The sequence below is a fragment of the Aureococcus anophagefferens genome, assembly GCF_000186865.1.
Source record: "Aureococcus anophagefferens unplaced genomic scaffold AURANscaffold_25, whole genome shotgun sequence".
NCBI lineage: Eukaryota > Pelagophyceae > Pelagomonadales > Pelagomonadaceae > Aureococcus > Aureococcus anophagefferens.
In genome coordinates, this window is record NW_008705585.1 from 236,402 (window position 1) to 248,358 (window position 11,957).

Genomic DNA, 11,957 nt, shown 5'->3' on the forward strand with positions numbered 1-11,957 from the left:
GCCGCCCCGGCGCCGCGCCCCCCGCCTACATCTCCTCCTGACTCCGGCGGACGAGGCGCTTGACCTCCTTTTTGAAGTCCGCGTTGGCGTCGCGCCACTGGACGGCGGCGTCGATGTTCGCGGGGCTCGAGTCGTTGGGGTCGCTGAGCATGGAGATGACGCTGACGAGGATGGACTCGACGCCGAGCACTGGTCGCCAGCGCAGGTCCGCCGTCTCCTGCTCGTTCTGCGGGTCGTCGCCCGGAGGGTGGAGGATGCTGATGCAGACGCGGCCGTCCGGGTAGATGTTCGGGTGCCACATCTTCGTCGTGAACGTCATGGACGGCGGCATGTCCGGGAAGTCCTTCGGGAACTCCATGACCGCCTTGAACATGCCGCCCTCGCTGCGGGGCGCGCGCGACCGTCTCGAAAAGGGGCGGCGCGGCCGCGCGGCGCGCGGGCGCGCGCGGCGCGGGGGGAGGATCGCGGGGCGCGCGGGTCTCGGGGGCGGGTGCGCGGCGCGGGCGGCGCGCTAGAGCGTGTTGTCAGGGCCGATGAGGAAGATCTCCCACTTGTACCTGCGCGCCGGGTCGCCGCGCGTCCGGTTCCGCGCGCGCGCGCCGTCGGCGCCACGCCGGGGCCGCGCATGTCCTCGTCGTCGCCCAGGCCCACGGAGATCCCTTCCGGCGGGTTCTTCTGCATGGCCTGCGAACGCCGCGTCGCGCGGAACCCGGCGAAGTTTGGCGCGCACCTGGAATTGCCGTCGGAGGATCTCCCGCCCGTAGCTCCCGGAGTCGGTCATGGCGCTTTGCTGGGGCGTCGACGGCGCGCGAGTGGCGACGCCGCTAAGATTTTGAACGAGCGCGCGGTCTTCGCGAAGACGGCGCGGGCAAGTGAACGAGGCGCTTGCCGCCTAGCTTGCTGGGTCGTCGGGCGACCTCTCTGTCTCCGAGATATAAAAATCAACCGACATGTTGAAGCGGAGCCCGGGGCCGCGACAACTCCCGCGGCCGTGCTCGAGGCTCACTCCGGGCTCTCGGGTTAACTCTCGGGCCCCTTGGCAAACCGACGCGATCGACTTACACGCGCACCCTATCGGTACGCAGGCACCTTGGACTTGATTTTCGCCCCCGAGTCGGGGACGTGGTCCTCGATGGCGCGGAGCGCGTCCAGAGCCTTGCGGGCCAGGGGCCCACCAGCAGCTTTGCGCGCAATGGGTGGCAGTAGACGATCCAGAAATGGCGCCAAAGAAGCCCCGACGACGGCCGCGAGCGGTGACACGACGTCCATGGCCGCCTCGACGACGTCGGGCTCCTTGTCGGCGAGCGCCGCGCGCAAGGAGGGCACGAGCGACGGCAGGAGCGTCGGCACCACGTCCTCGGCGTTTGGATGCGCCTCGAGGAGCTGCCTCGCGCCTTGCCGCGCGAGGAGACAGAACGGGTGGCAGACCTCGCTGAGGCCCGTGAAGCAGAGCGGCAGGCACCGATCCAGCGGCACGTCGCCCGGAGACGTCGCGAACGCGAGCTTCGGCACGGACCCGTTCTGGTCCACGCGCAGCCACTGCGTGATCTCGCCGGATCGATACGCCGTCGCGAACGCCGTCTTCCCTTTTTTGCCGAGCCCCGCGCCCTTATCGTCGATGCGGCCGAGGCCCAGCTTCTTCGGTAATCCGCCGGACGGCTTGTTCGTGTAGCCCGGCGACCGCTTCGGGCTCGGGCTCGGCGTATCGCTCTTGCGCGTGCCGGAGCTCCGCTCGGAAGACCGCGTCGGCGTGTTCTGCTTGGTAGGCGTCATGGCCGCCGAGGAGGCGCCGGCGGTTGGGGCGGCCGCCGCTTCCTGCTGCGCCTTCCAGACCTTCTGCCGAGCCCAGAGCTTCTCGCGCACCTGCGCCTCACTCATGGCGTGGCGTGTCTTTCGAGGGACTACGCAGCCGCGGCCAGCAGGGGAGCTGCTCTGCGCACGCGGCGCGGCTGGGGGGCTGCCGATGCGCCGCTTTGAACTCGGGCTTTCGTTGCAGGGCAACACCACCTTGGCAGCTCGAGCTCTCGCGCGCGACCAGGCATTGCATCGCGACGCGCGCGCAGCCGCACGTAGCGCCGATGGTGTCGACGCTGCTCGGGAGGCTCATGGCCTTTGGCGTCGGCGTCGGCGTCGGCTCCGCCGGGTCCTACTACTTCATCCTCGAGGAGCTGAAGAGCTCCACCGCGGCGATCCTCGCCGCCAACAAGGCCCTCGCGGCCCGCGTCGGCAAGGTCGAGTCGGCGGCGAAGAAGCAATAGCCGGCCGCCGGCGGCGGCGCGCGGCGGCGGACGCATCGAATGGCGGCGGGTCGCGCGCGCGCGGCCGGCGCCGGGCGTCGGCGCGCGGCGTAGGCCGCCGCCGCCTCGGCGGACTTCGGGCGCCGACCGCCGCTCTTGGAATTCGGAGGGGGCTTAATGGTGAGGGTCCGCTCGGCGCGGATACGGGAGGGTCGGGGGGCGCCGGCCCCTGGGCGTCGAACGCGCCCAAAGACGGGGCCGGCGGGGCTCGCGGCGGCTCACGCGGTGGAGTCGGTCGCGTGGCGCGAGAGGAGGCTCTCGACGGCGGCGTCGACGGCGGCCTTGGAGGAGTCGTCCGGGAGCTGGAACTCCGCGGCGACGGCTCGGAGGCAGTCGGGCTGGGAGTTGAGGTTCTTGAGGAGCGCGGCCGCGTGGATCCTCGACATCTCCGTGCCCTCGACGCAGATCTCGGCGAGGACGGGGATGGCGCCGTTCTTGACCATGTCGAGGCGCGCGTCGTCGTTCTCGTAGCTCAGGTTCCGCAGCGCGCCGGCCGCGGCCTCGCGGCACGCGTCGGAGCCGCCGTCCTTGGACATGGTCACGAGGACGCCGATGGCCCCCGCCTCGACGAGCTTGGACTGGTTCTTCTTCGAGTTGTAGGCCAGGTTCCAGAGCGCGCGCGCCGCGACCTCGGCGCCCGCGACGTCGCCCGCGGAGCACAGCTCCACGAGCGGCCGCACGCCGCCCTCGGCGACGATCTCCTCCTGGTTCTTCTCGTTCACCGCCAGGTTCCGGATGGCGCCCGCCGCCGCCTCCCGGCAGTGCACGGAGCCGTTCGTCATCAGCGTCACGAGCGGCCGGACCGCGCCCGCCTCGGCGATCGCGACCTTGTTCTCCGCGTTGATCGCCAGATTCCAGAGCGCGCGCGCGCCGTACTCGGCGCACTTGCCCGAGGGCGGCTGGCGGCAGAGAAGCACGAGGGCCGGGATCGCGCCCGCGGAGACGATCGCGACCTTGTAGTCGTTGTTGAGCGCGAGCGTCCAGAGCTCGCGCGCGGCGGCCTCCTTGCGGGGCACGGGCTGGTCGCTCTTGCAGAGCATGACGTACTCCCGGATCTTCTTCAGGTCCACCTCGCGCACGGGGCTCTTGGGACTCCGCGGCGGCTTCGGCGACTTCGGCGCGCCTAAGGGGCGGGCGCGCGGGTTCGCGCGCGCGGACCGTTCGGGAAAAAGACGTACCGCCGGGCGACCGCGGGCTCTCGTCGCCGCCGTCCTTCTTGTTCTTCGGGCTGCGCTTGCCCATGAGGGACGACATGGAGCTCGACGCCTGCTTGAGCCCCACGGACAGCATCTTGAACGACGACTGCCGCTTCTTCTCTTTTTTCGGGCTGCGCTTCCCCTTCTTGCTCGCCGGCGACCCGCCCTCCGACGACGCCTCGCCCTCCTCGAGGGTCACGTCCTTCATCTCCGCCTCGCTCCCCTCCCGAGCCATGGCGCCGCTAGACGCCCCAGAGCAGCGCGGCGCCCGACGGGCGGCGCGCCGTCCCGGCCGTGGTCACGCGCCCGGCGCGCGACCAGGATGGTGCGGCGGGCACGCCCGCGAGCGACGAGGCCGGGGGTGCGTCGGCGGACCGGCGCCGGCGCCGCGGGCAGCCGAAAAAAGCCCGGGCAGCCTCGAGGCCTCCCAAATTGCCCGAGTGCCGCAGCCCAAAGGCAATGATGAAAGGAGTTGCAGTTCTCGATCTCTAAAAAATGGCGCGCACCGCGCGCTAGACGAGGACGGCGTCGAGGGTCGGGAAGGCGTCGTCGGCGATGGGGACGAACTTGAAGGCGCCCGCCCGGGGCGCGGGCGCCGCGCCGACGGCGGGGAGGAGCGTGACGCCGTCGAGCGCGTCGTGCTCGCCGACGGTCGACGGCGCGAGGCCGTAGGAGTCGTCGCGGAGTCTTCCGGACGCGAGGGAGTGGGCGTCGCCGGCGTCGAGGAGGCTGTCGCCGTCGAGGCAGGACGGCGGCCGCGGCGAGTCGTTGGAAAACCGCGGCGGGTCGAACGCGCGCGCGGACGCGCTCCGCTCGTCGCCGTCGCCCGCCGCCGCCGCCGGCGCGCTCGGCAGCTCCGACTCGTCGTCGAAGACGAAGGCGTCGTCGAAGGCGCCCCGGAGCTTCGACGCGTCCTCGGCGATCGGGCCGTCGTCGTCGCCGCCGTCATCGCGGAACGCGTCGCGGAGGCGGTGCGCGTCCTCGAGGCCCGGCGTCTCCTGGGTGATCGTTGCCGCGTCGCCGTCGTCGTCCGGGGCGTGCTCGCCGGCGGCGGCGGCGGCCGCGGCCGCGGCCTCGGATCTGAGCTTCCGCTTCCGCGCGGCGGCGGCGGCGACGGCCGCGCGCGCGGCGGGGCTCCCGGGGTCGAGGAACGTGAGGTTGCCCTTGCGGCACATGATCTCCGCGCCGTCGCGCTCGCGGACGACGCGCCAGCCGCCGTGCTTGGCGACGACGATCGTCCCCACCGCGCCCGTGCGCGAGCACGCGGCCATGCACCCGACGTCGGCCTGGCCGTTGCCCGAGGTCGCCGGCGCGGCCCGGGGCTTGCGCGCGGGGGCGGGCGCCGCGTCCTCCTCGGCCGTCTCGTCGCCCTCGGCCGACGGCGACGCGGCCGTCGCGACCGACGCGTCCGCCGGCGGGTCGTCCGCGCGCGCGCGGGCCTCGTCGCCGTCCGACGCGGGCGGCGCCCCGGCGTCGGCCGTGCCCCCGGGCACGACGTCCAACCCGTTCTTCCGGCGGACGACGACGTCGCCGGACGGCCGGCGGAGCTCGCGCCAGCCGCCGCTCTTGACGGCGACGACGACGCCGACGACGCCCGTGGCCCGGCACCGCGCCGTCTGGCCCATCTTCGGCTCGCCGTGGTTCGGCGCCGCGCCGGCCTTGACCTTCTTCGCCGCGGGCGCGCCGTCCGCCGCGGCCGCGCGCTTCTTCGCCGCCGGCTTCGCGGCGGCCTTGGCGACGCTCGGCCCCCGGCCGCCGCGGCCCCGGCCCCGGCCCCGGCCGCCGCCGCGCCCGCCGCCGCGCCGCCCGCGGCCCCGGCCCCGCTGCGCGGGCGCGGGCGCGGGCGCCTCCGACTCCTCGGTCTCGCTGCCCTCGCCGCGGCCGCCGTCGCCCGCCGCCGCCGGGACCGCCGCCGGCTCCCCCGCGGCGCGCACGAGAATCTCCGCGAGGCTCGCCAGGTCCATCTCCTCCGAGTCGTCGTCGTCGTAGAGCACCTTGAACCACCCGACCTCCATGTCGTACCTACGCAGAATTCGGGCTCGGGCGCGAGGGGGGGGGGGGGACCCCCGCCGACGCGGGAGGCCGCGCCCGATGACCTCGCCGCCGAAGAGCGTCATGCCGCCGCCGTCGTCGCTCGAGAAGAGCTTCTCCACGCGCCGCCCGACGTAGGTCCGCACCATGCCTGCGCGGGGGGCGTGCCTGGGGTGGGGGTGCAGGAGCCGCGGCGGCCGTCCCCGACGCCGGCCGACCCACGCGCGTGCTGGTGCCACTCCTCCTCGCTCATCCCGCCGTCCTCCGTCTTCCGCTTGCGCCGCGGCATGCTAAGACGACTTGTCGGTGGAAGAGTGGGCGGGCGTGAACGAGGGGCTGCCACAAAGTCGTGCCCGGCAGGTACATCTGGCTCAACGTCGGCGCACGTATCAATCGCCTGTTTCAAAACAGAACCCGCCGGGGCTCTTTTGCGACTCGGATTCCGATGCGTGTGTTGTGTGGAGCCCAGGCGACACGCGGAGTCCCATCTGGCGGGGCTTACTGAGTATGTGAGCATGGGAAAACAAGAAGCCAGGCGCCCCCAAAAAATCGAGAGAAGTTAAAACGCGGCTCAAAACAGCGACGCGGCGCGGCCCTCGGCGTAGGCCGCGAGCGCGGCGGCGTCCGCGCGCGCGACGCCGCGGCTCGCGAAGAACGCCGCGAGCGCCGCCGCGTCGCCCGCGGCGTCCTCGGGGTCCGCGACCGCGCCCTGGAGGTCGACGAAGACGACGGCGTCGCCCGGCGCGAGCAGGGCCGCGTAGCCGCCGCCGAGCGCGCCGTGCGCGAGGCGCGCGTCGCCGAAGAGCCGGCGGAGCGCGCGCGCCGCGCTCGCGTAGGCCGCCTCCCAGCGCGCCGCCGGCAGGTGCCTCACGTCCGCGAGGCGCGGCGCCGGCCGCTCCGGCGCGGCGCCGACGAACGCCGTGACGAGCACGGGGCCCCGCGCGAGCACGGGCGCCGGCGCGACGCCCCGCGCGCGCCGGTGGGCCCGGAGCAGGTTCCGGAGCTCGCGCTCCGCGGCCTCGGCGCCGTTGAGGTGCGTCCGCCGCGACTGGCCCGCCCAGCGCCGGTCGTCGCCCGGCCGCGACCGCCCGTGGAACGCCGTGACGGCGAGGAAGCGGTGCGGCATCGCCCGCCGCGCGGCGACGTCGAAGCCCACGCCCCTGGCGAACGAGGCCAGCGGCGCGTCCGCGCTCGCTTCCGAGGGCGGCGCCGCGGAGGAGGCGTCGTCGGCGCCGGGCGGCGCGGCGGAGGCGCCGTCGTCGTCGTCGTCGGCGCCGTCGTCGTCGTCATCGTCGTCGTCGGCGCCGTCGTCGTCGTCGTCGGCGCCGTCGCCTTCGGCGCCGTCGCCCGCGCCGTCGCCCGCGCCCGACGTCTCGCCGGCGCCCGCGCAGACCCAGAAGCTCCGCTCGTCGCCCTCCTTGACGAGGCGCGCCTGGGACAGCGACGCGACGGCGCACGCGCCGCGGCCCCGGAGCGCGCCGAGGACCGCGTCCGCGGCGGCGGCGACGCCGTCGGGGCGGCCCTTGGGCGGCGTCCTCCGGGGCGCGGCGTCGCCGCCCCGGCGCCCGCCCGCGTCGGCCTTGCGCTGGAACGCGACGAGGTCGTGGTAGCACCGCGCGGGGACGCGCGACGACCGCAGGTCCCCCGCGCCGTCGATCTCCGCCTCGAGCGTCCGCGCCTTGAGCAGCTCGTCGAGGCGCCCGTCGTGCTTGCTCACGAGCGAGCCGTCGGCCTGGGCAGCAAAAGGGTGCGAAATTCCCAAATTCAAAGGCTCCGATCTCGGTCGTTTTCCGCTCGTTTCGGCTGATTTTTGGACGAGCGATCATCTCTCGGATTGCTCTCGAAGCGTGGGTGCTGTCTTCGAAACGCGCGCGCGCGCGGAACACTCGCGTTGAAGCGACGTTGAATCACCCTTTTCCTGCCCTGCCGTCGGCGCGCCGCCCGATGAGGCCCCGCGACGACGCGACGCGATCCGCGCCGTCCGCGAGCTCGACGCCCTCCGCGGCGAGCGCGTCGCCCAGGACGTCGTCCCGGACCTCCTCGGCGGCGGCCGGCGGCGGGCGGCAGGCCTCGTCGTCGTCGTAGCCGAGGCGCACCTTCTCGTGGCGCGCCGCCGCGGCGCGCTTCCGTCGCTCGCTCGCGCCCCAGCGCGCGAAGCTAGCCTTCTCCTCCTCGTCGGCGAGCGCGAGCGCGAGCGCGAGCGACGCGTCGTCGTCGGTCGTCGGCGGCGGCGCGTCGAGCTTCGACGCTTCGAGCGCCTCTCGTAACGCGTCGTCGTCCGGCGGTCCGTCCGCGAGCGACGCTCTCAGAGCCGCCTGCAGGTCGTCGTCGCCGGCGTCCTCGGCCTGCTGCGTGATGATGTCGCTGATGGACTGCGGCTTTGCCTTCGGCACGCTGCCCCAGGCGGACATGGTACGGTTCAGCGGCGCGACGCTGCCGCTTTGCGTTGGAGTGTGTGCACTTCGTTTCGAACGCAGCGCTGAGGACGGCCGACTCGTGCTTTGAGGACGACAGCGATGCGATTCAGCACGACGTCGCGACGCTGCGTGGCGGCGAACGCGCGACGACGCCGCTGGTGGTCGACGCGGACGACTGTGGCACCGGTCTCCGAAGCCGCAAAGCCCCAGCGGCGGCGTCCCGTAGGGGGCCCTGCGCGACGGTGCGTGCCGCGGTCCCCGGCCACGTCCCCGGCCCGTGCCCGGGCCGTGCCCGGGGCCCCGTGCCGGGCCCGTGCCGGGCCTCCCCGGCCCGTGCCCGGCCCGTGCCCGGGGCCCGTGCCGAGTAGCCTCCGAGTGCCGGGCCCGTGCCGGGCCGCGTGGCCCGTGCCCGGCCCGTGCCCGGGGGCCCGTGCCGAGTGCCGTGCCGCGTGCCGGGCCCGTGCCGGGCCGCGTGCCCGGAGCGCATTTACCGTGCCGGAACCCCCGTGCCCGCCGTCCCCGGCCCCCGTCCCGCCGGGCCGGGGCCGGACCGTCGTGCAGGGGCCCGTTCCCGTGCCTCGCCGCCCAGCGCTGGCCCCAGAAACCCCTAAAAGGGCCCAGAGGGGCTAAGCGTACGTCTGCTAGGACAAAAAAAAAGAGCCGCTGATGGGACTCGAACCCACAATCTTCGCCTTAGGAGGGCGACGCCTTATCCATTAGGCCACACCGGCTCGGCCGCAAGATATTCAGCAAATAATAATTTCCGAACCCACGATCGCCGGCCAAAAATCGCAGCTGAGAGTTCCTCAGCCGGCCAAAAATCGCAACGCCAGAAGATGCTGGCTCAGTTGCACAACTATCCCGGCGAGGCCTCCGGCGAAGCGGCCGCGAAGAATTAAAAAATTAAAATATCTCTTTGCAAGCGACTCAGAAAAATATCCCTCTCCTCCTTTAGTCCCCCCGGTCCACCTCCAGCCGGAACGCGTCCCCGAACGTCCGCACGAGGGGCTGCCAGCCGTTCGTCAGGAGCAGCGTCGACTCGTCGAGCGGCGCGAAGCACGCCGCGTTGCGCGCTTGAGGCGCCGCGTCCTCCTCCGCCGTACCGTCGACGAGCAGACGCCACTCGCCCGCGTCGACGTCGAGCGCCCAGAGGTCCCGGAGCGGCTCGAGCACCTTGCCGACCTTGCGCGCGCCGCCGTAGACGAAAGGCAAACGTCGGCGCGACCGCGGCCGTCGCCGCCGACGCGCCCGCGCGCGGGCCCGGCGACGCGCCCGTCGTGCGGACCTCGCGCCAGTCCATGCGCGCGACGTCCAGGACGTAGGCGTCGCCGAGCTCGACGCCGTCGGACACGCCGCCGAAGACGAGCACGTCGTCGCCGACGCGCGCGGCCGCGGCCATGGTCCGCGCGCTCGGGGCCCGGCCCGTGGGCTGCGGGAACGACTCGACGACGCCGTCGGCGTACAAATACGTCGCGCCGTCGGCGACGACGACGGCCCTGTCGCCGAGGCCGACGGCGACGTGGTTCTTGAAGGGCGCCGGCAGCGACCCGACGCGGCGCCAGGCCGCGCCGTCGTGGGCCCAGCAGTCGTCGAGCGTCTTCTTCGCCGCCATGTCCCAGCCGCCGAAGACGACGAAGTCGCCGCCGACGACGGCCGCCGCCGCGCACAAGCGCGGGCCCGGCCGCTCGCCGCCGGCCGCGTCGACGGCGCGCCACCGCAGGCCCATGCCGCCCTTGGGCGCCGGGTCGAAGTGCCACAGTTCGTCGAGCACCGCGCGCTGGTCGTCGAGCCCGCCGAATAGCCACGCGCCCGAAGGGCCAGAGGCGCACGCCGCGCCCGACCGCCCGCTCGGCGCCGCGTTGCGGAGCTCCGTCCACTGGCAGCGCAGTCTAGACAGCTTCGCGTTGTTCGACAGGGCCGCCGCGGCGGCGAGGAGGAGCGGGTAGCGGGCGACGCGCATCGTGGAAGCAGTGCGGCGCGGTGGAGTAGTTGACGCTTGAGCAGCGGTTGACGCTTTAGCAGCGGCGACGCAGCGGTCGACGCGTTCGCAGCGGCGCGCGACGACGCAGCGGTGGACGCTCGAGCGGCGGCGCACGACGCGACGATCGAGCGACGGCGCACGACGCGACGATCGAGTAGGATCGCGCAGCACGAGGCGGCCGGGGGGGAAACATCTCCGGCCGCAGGATTGTGTGAAGTTTGGGTGAAGCAGCCGCGCGCGCTGATCGATATCCGGAGAGCATGGAGCCCGGGGAGAAGCCCAACGACCTGACGGGCCTGAGCTTCACGAACCTGCACAAGACGCCGGACCGCATCCGGACGAACGCGCTGCAGTCGGCGATGCGCAAGCCGGTCGTGCCCAAGGACTTTGTACGCAGCCCGCCTCCTCCCCGACGAGGCGCCGACCCCGGCGCGCCCGCAGGTGAAGCCGCGCCCGGCGCAGCACCACTTTTTCTACCACGTCAAGCCGCCCCGGGGGTCGCTCAAGGCGCTCGCCGAGGACCGGCAGGCCTTCAAGAGCGCCCACAAACCCATCGCGAATCAGATTGGCAACTCGCCGCGCGCTCCCGGCGCGGCGCGCGGGTGCTTCGACGCCCGTCGTCCGAGAGCTCGGACGTGGCTCGGCTCCGGGAGCGATGCGAGACGAAGCAAAAGAGAGCGCGGCTCGTCCGAGGAGAAGGAAGACCTCAAAATCCTCACCGAGACGAAGCAAAAGAGAGCGCGGCTCGTCCGAGGAGAAGGAAGACCTCAAAATCCTCACCGAGACGAAGCAAAAGAGAGCGCGGCTCGTCCGAGGAGACGAAAGAAACCCGAACCTTAGGTACGCGGACCCGGAGCTCTACTCCTACGGCGCGCTGCCGCCCATGCTCCACAGCACGCAGGCGCGCTACCGGCCGACGGACCCCGGCGAGGCCGGCCCGCCGGCGGCGCAGTACGGCATCCACCCCGTGGACAGCGTCGACGTCACGAACCCGAGCAGCCTCACGAACCAGACCAAGTACCGCGTCAAGGTCAAGCCCTGGGAGAACCGGAGCCTCGCCATGATCAGCGCCATCTCCGACGGCGAGCACGTCCCCGCCGACGTCGCGCCCTGGGACTCGACGATCCGCAAGCCGGACGTCGGCCTCTGGCGACCGCCCGAGCGCCACCGCGCGGTCTGAGGCGGCGTAACGGCGCGGCTTTTGTTATCGATGTTCCAATGTGTCAGGGGCCCCTAGCGCAGCAGCCCGACGACCGTCGAGAACGTGTGCACGAAGGTCCGCGCGCCCACGGGCCCGATCTCGCCGTTCGCGAAGAAGCCCGCGAGCTCGAGCTCGCGCCCGAGCGCCGCGGCCAGCGCCCGGCTCTCGACGTCGGCCTCGCCGTAGAGCGCGGGCCCGCGGCCGACGCAGGGCACAATGAGCCCGCCCGCGCCGCCCGTGAGCCGCGCCGCCGCGTCCTCGAGCTCGCGCTTCGCCGCCTGCGGCCCGAACGCGTGCAGCTGGATCGCGACGTCCTCAGCCGCGAGGAGGTCCGGCGCCGCGCCGATCGCTAGCGCCGACGCCTCCCGGTTCATGCCGAGCAGCTGCCGGACCACGTAGGCGTCCGGCGCGTCCGCGCGCGCGGGCCCGCCGTCCGCGGCGGCCCGCGTCGGCACGCGGACGCCGATCTTCAGGTCGCCCATCATCGGGTTCCAGTCCGCGAGGACCGGGTCGAGCGCCGCGCCGACGTCCGATCCGTCGAGGGCCCGCACGACGTTCCCCTCGCACGCCGTCACTTTGAACGCCGGCCCGACGGGCGTCGCGCCCTGGCCGACGACGGCGTCGAGCGTCGCGCCGTGCAGCGCGAGCCCCACGACGCCGCCGTCGAGCGCGTCGCCGCCGAGGTACAGATCGCTCTCCGTCGCGATGCCGCCGACCTTCGTGCTCCAGGGCAGCGCCGCGTCCATGCGCGCGAGCCAGCCCTCGATGTCGAAGCCGGTCCGCCGCGGCGGCGCCGCCAGCAGGAGCAGCGGCGGCGCGTCTTCCGGCGCGGCG

General features: G+C 73.3%; 3 protein-coding genes across 3 annotated transcripts in view; all 3 read right to left on the minus strand.

The window, feature by feature from the left end:
• Window positions 1-17: 17 nt before the first annotated feature.
• On the minus strand, window positions 18-548 carry AURANDRAFT_60286 (hypothetical protein; the record flags this gene model as incomplete). Its single annotated transcript, XM_009042004.1, has 2 exons — window positions 18-383; window positions 513-548. Coding segments are annotated over 2 exons (394 nt in total), but the record flags the coding sequence as incomplete, so codon positions are not given.
• A 1,967-nt stretch (window positions 549-2,515) lies between these two features.
• On the minus strand, window positions 2,516-3,337 carry AURANDRAFT_31435 (hypothetical protein; the record flags this gene model as incomplete). The annotated part of the gene is made up of 1 exon (XM_009042003.1): window positions 2,516-3,337. The coding sequence occupies one exon, from the start codon at window positions 3,335-3,337 to the stop codon at window positions 2,516-2,518; it is 822 nt and encodes a 273-aa protein (XP_009040251.1).
• Window positions 3,338-11,155: 7,818 nt separating this feature from the next.
• AURANDRAFT_66694 (hypothetical protein) overlaps window positions 11,156-11,957 on the minus strand; it is a gene marked incomplete at both ends in the record, with an annotated part of 1,173 nt that continues 371 nt past the window's right edge. Inside the window, one exon of the mRNA XM_009042002.1 lies at window positions 11,156-11,839. Within this exon, the coding sequence (XP_009040250.1) occupies window positions 11,156-11,839 (684 nt within the window). The remainder of the gene's footprint in view (window positions 11,840-11,957) is intronic.